The 16,509-nt window shown below is 42.2% G+C and overlaps 1 protein-coding gene across 5 annotated transcripts in view; it reads right to left on the minus strand.

The window, feature by feature from the left end:
- The window catches only part of TTF2 (transcription termination factor 2), a 37,412-nt gene that overhangs the window by 7,020 nt on the left and 13,883 nt on the right, over nt 1–16,509 (minus strand). For 4 of the 5 annotated variants that reach the window (XM_038422319.2, XM_038422326.2, XM_038422293.2 and 1 more), the window contains 9 exons: nt 15,176–15,326; nt 14,815–14,920; nt 13,577–13,767; nt 12,352–12,505; nt 9,926–10,017; nt 7,163–7,248; nt 6,297–6,424; nt 2,031–2,201; nt 718–776 (listed from right to left, as the gene is read on the minus strand). In XM_038422319.2, coding sequence (XP_038278247.1) covers nt 718–776; nt 2,031–2,201; nt 6,297–6,424; nt 7,163–7,248; nt 9,926–10,017; nt 12,352–12,505; nt 13,577–13,767; nt 14,815–14,920; nt 15,176–15,326 — 1,138 coding nt within the window. The remainder of the gene's footprint in view (nt 1–717; nt 777–2,030; nt 2,202–6,296; nt 6,425–7,162; nt 7,249–9,925; nt 10,018–12,351; nt 12,506–13,576; nt 13,768–14,814; nt 14,921–15,175; nt 15,327–16,509) is intronic. The other variant, XM_038422310.2, reaches the window with a different exon arrangement.

Raw genomic sequence — 16,509 nt, forward strand, 5'->3', positions numbered from 1 at the left:
CTCCTTCCTCCCTGAGGTCTCTCTCATGAGAGAATCAGATAGCTTATTTGAAAGAGATTCTGCCCCGCCCCATGTCAGTCTTGCGTCCTCCCACACACCAGACCTCCTTGCCTCACGTCCTAAATCACCATTTCCCACAGTGAGATACACGTCTCCCTGGGAGGTGTGACGGACTGGCTGGAAGGCCATGAAAGACTTGCACGTTAAGATTTGTAGCAGTTCAGCAACACAGCGAGGCTGAAGTGGGGTGGGATTGTTTTCATTTTCCTGAAGTGGGGCTCAGCTTTCAAAAGTTTGGGAAATTCTGACCTTAAGCACAGATTTACCCCATCCCATGATTAATTTTTTTTTAATTTTTAAAAATTAAAATTTTTAATTTTATAAGTATCTTCTCCCAAATTCTTTGGTATGACCAAAATAATTCTATTATACCCAGGAGAATATTGCCCATCTGGTTTTCAGATCGCCTCAAACACTCTCCACATGCTTTAACCCTGAATTCACATCCATCTAGTTCCCCAACCATGTTCAAAGTCTCCTCTCCTCCAAATCTCTTCTTTGGCTTTCTGCGCGCTTTCACACACGGCCAACAGTTTGAAATGTTGTGATACTGTCCACATTTCACTTTCCGAGGGGTTTTTGTATCTGATCATCTTACCCATTCTTCCTCCTGCCCACAAAAATGCACCCCAGAAAGAGAGGCATTACCACACTTACCTCTTCTGGGATTTCGAGTGACTTTGGATGGTCTTCAGTTCAGCCAAGAGATGCGATAGCTGCAGGAAAAGAAGTTAGTCGACTTGCTGTGGAGCCAGAAGGCAGCCTGCATTTTACCACTGGATATTCTCAGAAAAGTCTGAATCCAGACTTAAGTGAGGTCTCCCACTTGTCTGCCTGAGGTAGCTACACGGGATGTTAACTGATGCTTTGCAAATCTGATTTTGTCTTCATATACAAACTTGCGCTATTTTAAAGAGTTAGTAATTCACAGACATTGGTTTAGGTAAGGCAATGGCACTCAATCTTTCCAGACTACTGAAACTCTTTCAGGAGTCTGATTTATCTTGTGTACCCCAAGTTTCACCTCACTTAAACTACTTACAAAATCAGACATAAAAATACAAGTGTCACAGCTCACTATTACTGAAAAATTGCTGACTCTCTCATTTTTACCATGTAATAATAAATAAATCAATTGGAATGTAAATATTGTACTGACATTTCAGTGTATGGTGTATAAACAAGTGATTGTCTGCATGAAATTTTAGTTTGTACTGACATTGCTAGTGCTTTCTATGCAGCCTGTTGTAAAACTAGGCCAATACGTAGATGAGTTGATGTACCCCCTGGAAGACCTCTGTGTACCCCTATGGGTATGCATATCCCTGGTTGAGAACCCCTGAGGTAAGTTACACGGAGTAAAAAAAAATGTAAGTGTTCACTCTAGGATGTTGCAAAAGGGTAATTTAACTCCGCTAAAGCATGCAAGTTGTAATTTGTTTCTGTAACTTTTTACTGTAGTTACTGTGACTTTTTAGATAAGTCTGATCCAGTAACAGTAATAAGACCTCAAGACATAAAAACCATCATAAGAAATCAAGAGTTACAAACATGTTTTGTAGGAATCAAGCTTCCCGTGTGGACCCAAGCTCCCCTTCTCCCACCCGTTATCTAAAGGTTTTAGAAACTACTTTGCTGCCAGCTCCCTTCCTTGACCAAGAAGTTCTGTACTGTCTCAAGGGTCTAATGTTTGAGATGGGCACTGAGAGTCCACCAGCATGGTAGATCCTGTGTGTCCTGGTGGTTTTGTTGGAGGTACTCTTCCCTTAAGGCCTCCTGTGTCGTTTGACAGGTTGGAATCTCCCTGAAATAGGTTCATCTGTACAGTCAGCTACTCATGCCCAAACTGCTGACCCACTTAACTAGGCAACTGCAAACATATCATGCTACCAAAATTCACTTAAAACAAATTATGAAAATGCTGAAATCTAGGCCTCCCAAGAGAGGTGACAGAACCACAGCCAACATACTTTGGTGCTTTCTCTGGTGATTTCAAAGAGATCCATGCTGAAAGCCTTGCCATTGAGATAGACGATAGATTTTGGGTCGGGACTTTGGAGTTCAGACAACGTTAAAGCACTGAGGTGTTCTTCCAGGGAAAGAGAAAGGCCTTCACTGTTCAAGTTAGCTTGATCCAGGGCCTGCAAAAGAGTAAAGAAGAAGATATAATAAGGAATGAGAGCCACATGCACACCAGCAGATGATAACCAGAAAGCATCATCTGAGTGCTATTAGCAGAACTTCTTGAGCTTGCCTCAGGGACCATTCTCCTCCCTGGGCTGTACGCCCACAAGATGGAGTTGCTTCTTATAATCAGGAGATAAAGCCATGCTCTGTTCCAAATTACCATTGAAATACATAGTTTAGAGGGTGGAGAAGCACAGTCTATAGCGCTTCACACCTGAAGCCTCCCTATAAGATGGGTAAGCTTTAGCTCCATTTTACAGATGGGGAAATTGAGGTAGAAGAGAAAACTTGTCCAATGTTTAAGGGGGTGGTGTTGGACCTGGGAATGGAACTCATAAGTATGGCCTACAGAACTTTACCATGTAACCTGTGCCGGCCACTTTTATCTTAAATCTGAAAGGTGAGAACCACAAGAAATTATGGCCTAACACGAAAGACGTTGCAATCCACTCCATATTACACAAGTCAGGTGCAGCGCCTGACCTCTTGGCAAGATGCTCAGTTGTGGAGGCCACATCGGCAATGTTCAGTGCTTAACCAGTTTTTTAATGCAGCCTATTGCAGACCCATTAATTTTTTAGTACCAGGAATTTCTAAAGCAATGCCCCCAATTCATTTAGCATATATGCCAGTACCAGAAGGCCCACATGCCCCGACCAGTTCAAGGACTGTGGCGTTCACAAGCATGACGCTTCAGTAAGTGACCAAGGGAGTAGTAGGGGACAGCAAATAAAAGATCATGTCATGGATTGGGCAATATGACTCTTAATATGATTCTGGTAAAACTGCTTCTACAGTGCAGTGTTTGGACCTCAATACAAGAAAGAGACACGCAGGTGGATTCAGAGAAACTAATAATTTTATTTTCTTTAAGGAAAAAATTTAGCAGCCAACTAAACTGGCTAAGACTAGGAGAGAAGAGAGGACACATCAACAGGGCAACAAATATTTGCCAAAGTAAACAGCAAGAATGGAGAAAAATTTACCATGGGGCCTGTAAGCTTAAATAAAAGAAATTTTAAGGAAAAGTATGGGCTGAACATCAGGAAAAGTTTCCTACTAGGTTGTTGCTGGTTTCTTTCAAATATTCTGCAAAAACTGGTTTGGTTCAAAAAAGCACACTTCTCCTTTACTTTATAAGTTTGTTGTGATACTAGCAGACCAGGTGCCAGCTCATGGCAAGACCCCTACACCTCACTGAACACTGACAAATGCATAGCTGGAAACAAGTCTGGCTCACCTATGTGTTAGTATTGTTAAAATAGGCATTAGATTTATAAGAACGTGTTTAGAATTACGAAATGCTCATAGGATGCTGCATGTATTCATCTTATTTATAACATCTGTATGCCATGTTGCAAGGTTATAGTAAGTGTCTGCATTGTAATCCTCTGTAATTGTGTAAGTCATCAAACAAGAAAGGAGCATTAATTAATGTAGAAATGCTGGTTTCCCCCAGTCAACCATGATGGGGAACTGGACTGACCTCAGACGGAAGAATGCTCTCAAATGAGTTACCAACATAAACATCCTCTAGTACCTGTAAGTTCTTTGGAAGTTCCATTCAAGGAATTAGAGCTCTGATAGGTATAGCCAAAATTGCTCTGTGCTCTAATCAAGTGCTTCTACAATGATTCATAGATTCATAGATACTAAGGTCACAAAGGACCACTCTGATCATCTAGTCCGACCTCCTGCACAGCGCAGGCCACAGAATGTCACCCACCCACTCCTATGAAAAACCTCACCCATGTCTGAGCTATTGAAGTCCTCAAATCATGGTTCAAAACTTCGAGGGAGCAGAGAAGCCTCCCTCCAGTCAACCATGCCCCATGCTACAAAGGAAGGCAAAAAAACCTCCAGGGCCTCTCCAATCTGCCCTGGAGGAAAACTCCCTCCCGACCCCAAACATGGCAATCAGCCAAACCCTGAGCACATGGACAAGATTCACCAGCCAGATACCCAGGAAAGAGTTTTCTATAGTAAATCAGATCCCATCCATCTAATATCCCATCTCAGGGGATTTGGCCTATTTACCCTGAATATTTAAAGATCAATTACTTACCAAAATCCCATTATCCCATCATACCATCTCCTCCATAAACTGATCGAGTAGAATCTTAAAACCAGATAGATCTTTTGCCCCCACTGCTTCCCTTGGAAGGTTATTCCAAAACTTCACTCCTCTGATGGTTAAAAACCTTCGTCTGATTTCTAGTCTAAACTTCCTGGTGGCCAGTTTATACCCATTTGTTCTTGTGTCCACATTGGTGCTGAGCTGAAATAATTCCTCTCCCTCTCCGGTATTTATCCCTCTGATATATTTATAGAGAGCAATCATATCTCCCCTCAACCTTCTTTTAGTTAGGCTAAACAAGCCCAGCTCCTTAAGTCTCCTTTCATAAGACAAGTTTTCCATTCCTTGGATCATCCTAGTAGCCCTTCTCTGTACCTGCTCCAGTTTGAATTCATCCTTTTTAAACATGGGAGACCAGAACTGCACACAGTATTCTAGGTGAGGTCTCACCAGTGCCTTGTATAACGGTACTAAAACCTCCTTATCCCTACTGGAAATGCCTCTCCTGATACATCCCAAAACCGCCTTAGCTTTTTTCACAGCCATATCACATTGGCAGCTCATAGTCATCCTATGATCAACCAATACTCCAAGGTCCTTCTCCTCTTCCGTTACTTCTAATTGATGCGTCCCCAACTTATAGCTAAAATTCTTGTTATTAATCCCTAAATGCATAACCTTACACTTCTCACTATTAAATTTCATCCTATTACTATTACTCCAGTTTACAAGGTCATCCAGATCCTCCTGTATAATATCCCGATCCTTCTCCAAATTGGCAATACCTCCCAGCTTTGTATCATCTGCAAACTTTATTAGCACACTCCCACTTTTTGTGCCAAGGTCAGTAACAAAAAGATTAAATAAGATTGGTTCCAAAACCGATCCCTGAGGAACTCCACTGGTAACCTCCCTCCAACCTGACAGTTCGCCTTTCAGTAGGACCCGTTGCAGTCTCCCCTTTAACCAATTCCTTATCCACCTTCTGATGTTCATATTAATCCCCATCTTCTCCAATTTAACTAATAATTCCCCATGTGGCACGGTATCAAATGCCTTACTGAAATCTAGGTAAATTAGATCCACTGCATTTCCTTTATCTAAAAAATCTGTTACTTTTTCAAAAAAGGAGATTAGATTGGTTTGGCACGATCTACCTTTTGTAAAACCATGTTGTATTTTGTCCCATTTACCATTGACTTCAATGTCCTTAACTAATTTCTCCTTCAAAATTTTTTCCAGGACCTTGCATACTACAGATGTCAAACTAACTGGCCTGTAGTTACCCGGATCACTTTTTTTTCCTTTCTTAAAAATAGGAACTATATTAGCAATTCTCCAATCATTCGGTACTATTCCTGAGTTTACAGATTCATTAAAAATTCTTGCTAATGGGCTTGCAATTTCAGGTGCCAATTCCTTTAATATTCTTGGATGAAGATTATCTGGGCCCCCCGATTTAGTCCCATTAAGCTGTTTCAGTTTCGCTTCTACCTCAGATATGGTAATATCTACCTCTGTATCCTCCTTCCCATTTGTCATGCTACCATTATCCCCAAGATCCTCTTTAGCCTTATTAAAGACTGAGGCAAAGTATTTGTTTAGATATTGGGCCATGCCTAGATTATCTTTAACCTCCGCTCCATCCTCAGTGTTAAGCAGCCCCACTTCTTCCTTCTTAGTTTTCTTCTTATTTATATGGCTATAGAACCTTTTACTATTGGTTTTAATTCCCTTTGCAAGGTCCAACTCTACTCGACTTTTAGCCTCTCTCACTTTATCCCTACATCTTCTGACCTCAATTAGGTAGCTTTCCTTGCTGATCCCTCCCATCTTCCACTCCCTGTATGCTTTCTGCTTCTTCATAATCACCTCTCTAAGATGCTTGCTCATCCAGCTTGGTCTACAACTCCTTCTATACACGATTCATTCTATACACCACATTAATCACAGTACAAGACAGCACAGTTACCACTTTTAGTAAGGAAAGATGGCAGCAGCACTGGCGGAGTCTCAACAGCATGGACAAGACATGGACAGTACTTGAGACGCGAGAGTCACTTTGGGAATCCTTTTGACTAGCTCCAAATTCTTGTACTACTATTAGGAAGGAAGAAAAGACAGAAAACATTCAGAGGCATATCAGAACAGCAGCTCTACCAGCCAGTCATATTTCAACAAGAGGAAATGTAAAACTGCAGCAGTTTAGCACGAAACTTGTGTTTTGCTAGGCTTGGTATGTTCCTACACAAGACATCAAGAAGCAAGAGATTACATAAATTATGCTAACACTTTGTACTTCTGTTAAACCTTTCATTAATCCTCAATACCCATGTTGAGCAGATATTATATCCATTTCAGAGAGGGGGAAACTGAGGCCCAAATATGTTAAGTGACTTGCCCAACACCACATAATGTGAACAGGACTTGGGAGTCCTGAATCAGTCCCCTGTTCTAACCACTATAATACATTGCTCAAAACACCACCTGCCACACCAGTACTTTGTTTGTAACTTGCACCACGCCTCCTTTCTTACCCAGAGCAAACAGATATGCAGCGTACAGAGCCCTATACCTTAAAGGGGAGCCTGGCAACAGCACTGCCAGAAAAAGGCTTTGCAGACGCACACCAAACCTTCCCCCTGCATATTCTACAGCAACAATCTTCACAAGGGCAGCAGTCAAGCTGTTTTCCAAAGAGGACCCCCAAGGTGCTGAGAACTGAGGAATCATAGCTCCCCCTCTCCGCTCTGTACTCCCTCTTAATTTTAAGGGAGAATTTCCTAATAATTTAAAAAACCACTCCCCACAGAACATTTCTGTGTCCTCTATTCTAACCTTTATCAAATGGGTTAGCACCAGAGTACTCTCTGCAATGACTCTTCTGCTCTTCTTGTCTCTTTAAATAGGACTGTAGTGTTGACCTGGCAAAAATGAAAGACAGCAGGGTTATGCGAGGGAGAAATTAGAGATAAATATTTAGACACAACCTGTGTCCCACAAACAGTTTCAATCTAAGCCAATGGTCCCCAAACTTTTTACCTGGTGCCCCCTTACCTGTGTCCACCCCCCCCCCCTCCTGAGCTGGGGCTGGGTGCAGGGCCACAGCTCCAGGAGGGGAGAATGCAGACAGGGGTAAGGACATGAGGCTGTGGCCACAGCTGGGTGGAGTCGGGGCCAGAAGCAGAGCCTCGGCCGGCAGCCAGGATCAGCGAGCGCTCCCTCCCCATCCCCTGTGGAGGCTGGCCCAGGCCCCAGCTGCACCCCTGAATGTTCTTCTGCACCCCCCTGGGGGCGGTGCCCCACGGTTTGGGGACCTCTGGTCTAAGAAAACTGGAGTAAGGAAGGAGAAACAAGATAAGCTTCACCAGCAAGCAATTTAGCATGTCTCTAGTTAATATTATTTTGTGATTCACCTTCAAGGGAATCCCATGTGTCAGAGTTTCAGGCAAACAGGTAAGGCTGGAATGGAGATCTACTTTAGAGAGCATGGGAGGAAGAATTCTCACCATCAAAAAATACCCAAATAACCTCATTTTCCTAGAAATGCAAGACCCAATGGATAATGCTTTGTGCAAAATATGAGTGAAAGCATCTGGAGAAAAATACCCAACTGGAGGGGAAAAAACCTGGAATGTGGTGATGCTGAAAGATGTAGGGGCAATAGTGGGCAGCAAGTTAGAAAATGGTTTGTGCCAATGCAAATTTGGGTTGTGTACACAGAAGCCTGTCACGATGCAAGGAGGTGAAACGCCCTTGTATATAGTTCTTTGGTGCAACAGCATATGAATACAGCATCCAAGGCAACAAAGAGTATCAGGGGGTCAGAGGGACTGACTTGAATAAAGATTTAAAAATCTGGGTATTCATAGCTTGGGTAAACAACAAGCCAGGGGAGCTACAGCATAGTCTTCAACTATTTGATGAGTATAAAGACTATGGGCAGAGAAAAATTAGCCTTGTTGAGACACAGATCCTTTGGAGGCTTGTGGAGGTGTCACAAGGTAGAAGTCCTCCAAAATAGGTGGGACGATGGAGGATATCCAGATAACTAGTAAGGGTCTGGGAGAGAGAGTCTGAAGAAGACTAGGATGTTACCTGCAGAGTTGTGGAAGTCCAAGAGGCTTGTCTACATTATATTCTTTTGGGAAATTGTAACAGTCTGTACCCTGATGTTCACCACTTTTACAAAAACTATGACAAATCTTGGACAAAGTATGCCCTGTGAGATATCATTTGAAAGCTCATAATCTGCTGAACATTACTGTTCTTGTAAAATATGTGTAGAAATATTGTATGTAAAGTTATGTTTTACTGTATGACTTTACTGAGACATGTTCCAAGTTTAGGGAAACAGCTTCAAACTAGTTCCCCAGAGACAAAAGGGTAGCCTGCACCTCAACCAGGTGTCAGGATAATCAAATGGACTATCACCTGATTAAGCGGCCATTCTTTGGCAGGAAGAAGGGTGCGAGTGAGAAATTTACCTCTTGGTAATGGAACAGCTGGGGTTAGCCATGGAAACAGTTTAAAAATGAGGAAAAAAGTTATAAAAATGAATAACAGAAGCCCCAAATCACCTCTCTCCTCTCACAGCATCAACCATGTTTGAAAGACAAAAGCATAACTGAATTGGGGGAGGGGTCCTGGCTGGAGGTATCTAGCCAGATTGCTGTCTGCATGTTTGAGAGAAACCTTTTTGCTGTAAATTCACTTAGCTTGTTAAGTTAGGTATTAGCTTGCATTTAACCTTTTATTTCTTTGTATCCAATTATGACTTACATGCCTCATTACTTGTAATCACTTAAAATCTAGCTTTCTGTAGTTAATAAACTTTTTTTTATTGTTTTATCTAAACCCGTGTGTTTGGATTGAAGTGTTTAGGAAACTCTATTTGAGATAAGGTATTTGCATATTATTTTCTATTAATGAAATTATGAACTTTATATGAGCTTGTATTGTCCAGAAGGAAAGAGCAGGGCAGTACAAGACACACATGTCTGGGAACAAGTCTGGGACTGGAAATTTGCTGGTGTCACTCTGTAATATAGTTCAGAGTGGCTGGCTAAGAGCACTCGTATAACTCAGCTGGGAATAGTTTACATGCTAGAGGCTGTGTGAGAGCTGGCCAGGAGTGGCTGCTCTCACAGCAAAGCATTGTAAAAGGCACCCCAGGCTGGAGAACTGAGGGGGACACAGCTGTCTAACAGTCCAGTACCCTGGGTAAGGTCACAGAAATCTCTCACCATTTTACACTAACATTCAGAGTGGTAGTACAGGGCACAGGCAGTCATAGGAGTTTTTAACCACTGTATCATTGCGAGCTGCTTCTAGGAGTGTTTAACATGGTGGTAAAAACACCAATGATCTGTTTATACTAGTGATCCCACTGTTACAACAATGGTGGAGCTGCAATGATGGGAGTGCAAAGGTAGGAGATATCCAAAAAGCGTCTAGCATATACACAGCCAGAAATTATATGGAAAGCAGAATTTGCCCAGACAGTCAACTCCTAACTTAGTAAGATTTCACTGTAAGATGAAAACAAGAATTGGAAAGGATGGGAAGTCGCCATCCTCCCTCCTTCTCAGACACTCATACCTTGATCTTGCAAAGAGCACATTGTACACAGACTGCTCATCTTCCGAGAGTTTTAACCGATGCAACTGAGTGCGTCGCTCAGGCAGAGATACCTAGAGAGAAAAAACAAACAGAGTAAGCCATTTACTGTGTAGAGATTTCAGAAAGCCCCATGATCACTGCTGATTCCTTCAGCTTCATTGAACCCAACATCACTGAACAACATATGCAAGACTCTGCTGTCTTAGAGATCAAACAGCTTGTTGTTCCCCAGGCCAGATGGCCCAGGAATGTTGTGCAGGCAACATGCTCAGCTCCCTGGGAGGAAATCTTTCACACTGCTTTGGATAAAATGCTGAAGCCCCTGTGGCCTTCTACAGAATAGTGTTTCCCGTGATCCTCCCCACAACGTTCAAGAGACAAGCAATAACCACAACATGGCAGCCATGAGCCGACGTGTGGCAGAAGCCATGGATCACCAGGCCTAACAGGGTGGCGCTATAATTTAAAATGGGTCAAGCACATCAGGTCCTAAATGGGTAGGATGTGATAAGGATGGGATGAGGCTTCTCATCTGATTTGAATCTTTAAAAAAAAATAAAATAAAATAAAATATTAAAAAAAATCCGTCACTCAAATTAAGATGCTAAGCCATGTAGAACACTCCCTGTTGGCTCTGCATCTGCAGGTACAGTAACACCCTCAGGTTCCTCATCAGAGCCACAGTAGCTAACAAGCAAGGCTGATAAGGAGAGAGGTAGTTTGTGCAGAGTTAGAGAATGTATATACAGAAGGAACATCTACTATGTCCATTGAAACTTAAAAATCCTATTGGATAGGCATCCCTACAGCCCACATACATGCAACCCCAGCCACGTTCCCTGCAGGTTCAACAGCTAAGAGTGAACACGCCTAACTTGAGATGAGGTGATCATTCTGGAAGCAGATGCCAGAGAGATTACTGAACATTTCTCACCTCAGGCAACAGTCCCACCCAACTCCAGCCCCAACGCCATTGCTGAAAACCTCTCCCACCAGCTTGTAGTTCATCTTGCAGTTCATCCCTCCAGATGCCAAGTTCCCTGGCATTCTTCACATAACAAATAGCTAGGTTTAGGATGAACTCACAATTGCCAACCCCAAACATTCAAAAACTGAGTCCAGCCCCACCAAAATAAAAAAAGATTAAAAACGTAATGTTGGGTTCTTTTTATTAGCCTTCTGTTTTTCATCCCTTAGGTTATACTTGCTTCACATTTTCATGCTTTCCTCTGCAATCATGAGGGCCAGAAACTTACTTATTTTAAATTAAAGCTGAGACTCTCATACAATATCATGATTCCAGGAGCTGGGGCTTTAGGAAAAACACTAAAAATCACAAACCTCAAAAATCACTAGAGTTGATAACACTGAGCTATAAAACGTTTAATTTGCTAATATATTGCATGGAAAGAAATCAGATGCCTTGTATTCCTCTTTGAATATTGAGACTCACTACTGGGTTTCTCCTCTGCTCTACAGTTCCAAAGAGGATCACACCTGCCAGTCACTGACCAACAACAACGTGCTGCTGCATTTTGACCCAGCTTTTAGTCCAAGAGTTAACATAGTGTAGCACACATCTCAGGAAATGGCACCCTTCTTTCTGTGCTAAACCTAATCATCCTAAAGCAATCATGGTACAAACTGGTTCTTTAGAGAGCTGTTAAGCTCTGCTTGGTTAGCACTCAGGCTTAAAAGGAAGTCAAATGCTCTGTTTATATCAGTCAGCATTAAAAGGCAAAGCAAGCAACTAAGCTTCAATTGCTACATGCTTACTAGGGCATGTCTAATTTCTTGGGTTGAGAAAGCAGCTACTTGGTACACCGTTCACAATTAGATACTACAAGCTAGCTGCCCAACCTTTCTAGATGTAGCCTTTTATAAAATATATACATTTATTTAAAAAAAATTCTGTATGCTGAGATACCCCAAATAATCCATTAGAGGAAACCAATTGCTATCTTAAATTGTAAGCAGCCATGGAAGGCCATCTTTGGTATTTCATTGCTGTTAAAATCCTAGTAGTAGGAACGGCTAGCCTAAATAAGATAAATTTGATACCTGATTATTTCTCTTCTCAGAGTATCCAGGCTCACCATTCTGACCTGGCCATTTGTTGGATGTAAGAATTCAGTTCACTGACTCTCTGCTCTGTAGAATATTTTAATTGACAGGAAGTTTAACTTCATTAAGAAAACAAACAATATATAATGAGCTTTTTAGTCCATTGGAAGCCAAGCCTCCTTGTGGTGAATGACAGGGTCTGGTCTTGCATCCTAAACTGCAGAACAAAGGGAAAAACCAGTTGCAGAGTGACAAGCCCATATATGAAAAACTACCATCTGACTGCTACATGGAGGGCACAGATCCCATTCCCACACCCAGAAGAGAAGAGAGGTCATTACCAGGGGCTTGCCAGTCGAGTCCAACTGGTCCTTGGTTCTCCGCAATAAGAGACTCCTGGTTAAGATACTCAATCTCTCTCCCCCTTTCTTTGTATTGTTATCTACCTGGTTCTTCCACAGCTTGAATTCATCAAAGGGAGAGCAACGCAGAAACCTACCAGGAGAAGACAGAAAAGACAATGCCAGTTTAAGTGAAGTTCTTTGGTTAGTCTCAAGAAGATCAGAAGAGAATCGAATTGCTTCCCATCCAAAACAGCCTCGTGTTCTGTTTACATCAAATTCCCTCAAACAAAAGCCCACAACAGTAACAGAATCTATATTCAGACTTAGCACTGACACATCTTTGTACACTAAAACACAAACTGCCTGATGATCCGAGAAATCTTGGTCCCAATGTGCTAGGGGGCCATACTGTTGGTTCACCAGGGATCACCTCCTCTTAGTTAGTATACCTCTGAACACCTCATTTTTTAATTATTTTTTTTAAGATGGCAAAAAGAAAAATAGCATAAGAATTTGCCAAAAGGCATCGCATTTAATGCTTCAAATTCCCATCTCTCAAAATCAAACAATCTGTTCATCTCAAGTTTGTGCAAAAGTTCCCCTCCAATCACCCAGCTTGAAGCTAAACTCAGTGATCAAAAACAAGTGTTCAACCCGCTTATGACCCAACTAGAGCCACTTTTTGCAGAGCCATCTAAATTCATAACTAATTTGTTGGAAACTATTGTAACAAGCACATGCTCTCTCATTCTAATGAAGCCCTAGCAATGCCACAGGAGAGAAACAATGACTATTGAGTGAACACAGCTGTTCATTAAAGTCAATGCCATGATCAATTCAATTCTCCTATAAAGGACATACTATAGATTAATAACTAACCTAACCCCCTTGATTATGGAAACAAAACTATAAGCAATAGGTCAATGACCCAGGATACAGAGCAACTAGGCTGTGGACCACCTTATCTGCAGGTGTAGAATCTAATACCATACAAAGAACTGAGGTAAAACTACTGGCCTAGCCAAAATCCATTCACCTGAGAAGTCTGCACTACCATAAGTTGCTTGGTGGTATTGAATTACCAAAGAATAACTGGATTGGGAATCCCCACCACTAGCAAAGTTACTCTACACCAGGATCTTTGGTTTAAGATGACTGGACGATGCCCATAGACAAAGCTACGGTTACCAGGGTTATATTGTTTCCCACGTGGTCAGCTCACCTGAGCAATGAGTACATATCCAGCAGGTTGTTCTGTATAGGCGTCCCGGTGACAGCCCATCTGGCACTGGCTCTCAGTTTGCACACAGCTATAGAGGTCTGAACTTTGGGGTTTTTGATATTGTGGGCCTCATCCAGTATAATCCGAGCCCAGGCTACTCGGAGCAGAGGAGAGCAGGGACATGATGTATCCTGGAGGAGAAAGCAGGCTTGAATTTATAATTCTATATCAGGCTGGGGGGAAAAAAAACCCACATCCTGGAAAGCCACAAGTCGATAGGGTTTTTTTTTTTTGGCAGGAAGTCTTTCCCTGGTGGAAGTCCCCACAAATCTGAGCAGAGGTCTTAGCAGTCACCACTTCTATTGTGGGTCTCTCTCCACCCCTTTATAACATCCGCTGCTTATTTCAGTCAAGTAGCTCTGCAAAACTGTCAAGAAAGTCTACTAGCCCCAGATCAAAGTGTCCTTGGCTGTCCTTTACCATGATTATGGATAATGAAAAAAATGCATATTTTAATATCCTACCCAAAAACATTCATTCTGGACAAGCAGAATTTTGCCAGGTTATGACAAAAGGATAAATGTAATGCACCCCAAAAGATAAATCCCATCCCATTAATCCATGAGGGGAGATTTTACATTTACAAGTGTGTGGAAATACAGAGATCCAATGGCTGCAGGAGACATATTTGGGTCTCTTGTGCATACAGATGTAAGGCATAAAAGTTAATATCATATACAAAATGCACCCAGGGAACTGAAGTGTACTTCATCTGTACCATACAGCCAACTGAAAGTAGTTTTGACTTTAGTGTATATCTACACTGCAAGAACACACACGGCTGGTCCATGTCAGCTGACTCAAGCTCGTGGGCCTCAGGCTGCAGGTCTATAAAACTGCAATGTGGACAGATATTTGGGCTTGGGCTGGAGTCCAAGCCCTGGTTAGTTACTACTATTAAAAGTAACATGATTATTGTAACAAAGCTTAGGATAGATACTCTACTTTTTCTGTTTACTTTGTGCACTTGACAACTTGATTGTCTCCAGTCAGTTTCTCCTGTTTGTATAAGTCTCTCGCAGCAATAGAGGATTGAAAAAGAAAAAGTAATATTTTTCCACGTTCAGTAATCTTAAGTGTTTCTTGTAACAATAATAGGTTGAACAACTTCTCAATCTAATATGATTTTTAAGTCTCTCTGTATAAAGCAGCCCCCTTGTCAACTGCATGCATCTCACCCCCACATCATGGTCCTCAGCAGGGACCTCTCCCTCTTCCTTCTTCGTGGGAATTTCTTTGGAGAGAAGATGGTAGGTGGTGACAACAATGTCATATTCAGAGAGGCTGTACAAAAAGAAGAGACATGCTTGTCAGCAATGAGACCCATCAGGAATCCTTTCTGCAAGGCAGCAAAACCAACACTCAAGGATGAACATGTAGGATGCTGTTCTGTAAGAGCCAGTGCTTCAATCAATCCTGACTCCCTGTGCCTCCTACAGTTCTACTGTTGGGGGCTTCTCCCCAAGACAGCTCAGCCAATGAACCTCCTGCTTAGCGCTTTGCTTCTCCTGTGCAGAATTGCCATGGCTTTGCACTTACGTCTCTACTTGCTTGTTCCGGTTGGATCCATGGTACAGACAGACCCTCAGTTTGCCACTGCTTACATGTCTCTCAACCTCCTTTTTCCAGTGGTGGATCAGGGATGCTGGACAGACAATTAAAGTACCTCGGGAGAGGATGACAGAGGAATCTTAAATAGAAAGACAAGAAAAGGAAGAGATTTCAGAATCTTCTCATTTGAGTACAATTGGGATTTCCCAACCAGCTGCCTTGACTTTCCAAACCTTCCATCTATTTAGAGGAGCAGGCCCACTTTTCCCATTCACATGGTTCTGCAAAACCAAGATGTGTCTTTTTTAAGTGTTTCAGTTCTTCATTGTATTCCTGCAATTGTACATTTTGGAGAAAATCTGTATAATATTAAAAACACCATACGCAAACCAAAATATTTTAAAGATCAGCTTATTTTTCATGTACTTGACATTCTTTTGTTGCTATTTTGTATTAACAAATTTCATGCATGAAGCCTTACTAGTATAATAAATAAGGATTTCAATATGAGGCACTGAAAGACTAAAAAGTGCCTTGTTATCACACTTAATTATTTCTGTTTTAGCATGCTGAAAGTCTAGAAAAAAAAAAAGCCAGAATGTGACATCTCATGAAAATCATCTATGCAAATATTTAAGTTTTGTTTTGGGAAAAAGAAATACTGATTGCTTAAGACAGACAGAAAATCCTGGTAACATTTTTGGGAGGAATAAAAAACGAACAACAACAACAACAAAAAACTCATAAATTAAACGAGGATGGAGCCATCATTCTGAGAAAATAAATTAACAACTAACGTTTCCATATACAAGTCAGTTCTGTGTACATGTGCATACAGGATACACCAGTGCAATCAGAACTTGAAAAAGTCTGAAGGGCTGGGGTTTTTTTTTTCCAGACTGTAGGAGGACATATGCAATCTCCAGTTGCTTTAGTACAAGATATGCATAACATTACCTAGCTTCTATGCTTCAAAACTAAGAATAGATTAAATACCCATACGGCAGGGGTGGGCAAAAGTTTTGGCCCAAGGGCCACATCGGGGTGGGGAAATTGCTTGCAGGGCCTTGAATGTAGGGCTGGGGCAGGGGGTTGGAGTGCAGGAGGGAGTGCGGTGTGCAGGAAGGAGCTCAGGGAAAGGGGTTGGGTCACAGGAGGGGGCTCAGGGTAGTGGTACAGGGAGGGAGTGTGCTCAGGGCAGGGGTGCAGGAGAGGTGCGGCAGGGGGCTCAGGGCAAGGGGTTGGAGTGCAGGGAGGGGTGCAGGAGGGGGCTCAGGGCAGGGGACTAGGGTGCAGGTGGGGGTATGAGGTGTGGCAGGGGG

The sequence above is a fragment of the Dermochelys coriacea genome, chromosome 1 (genome assembly GCF_009764565.3).
Source record: "Dermochelys coriacea isolate rDerCor1 chromosome 1, rDerCor1.pri.v4, whole genome shotgun sequence".
In the NCBI taxonomy this organism is placed as follows: domain Eukaryota; kingdom Metazoa; phylum Chordata; order Testudines; family Dermochelyidae; genus Dermochelys; species Dermochelys coriacea.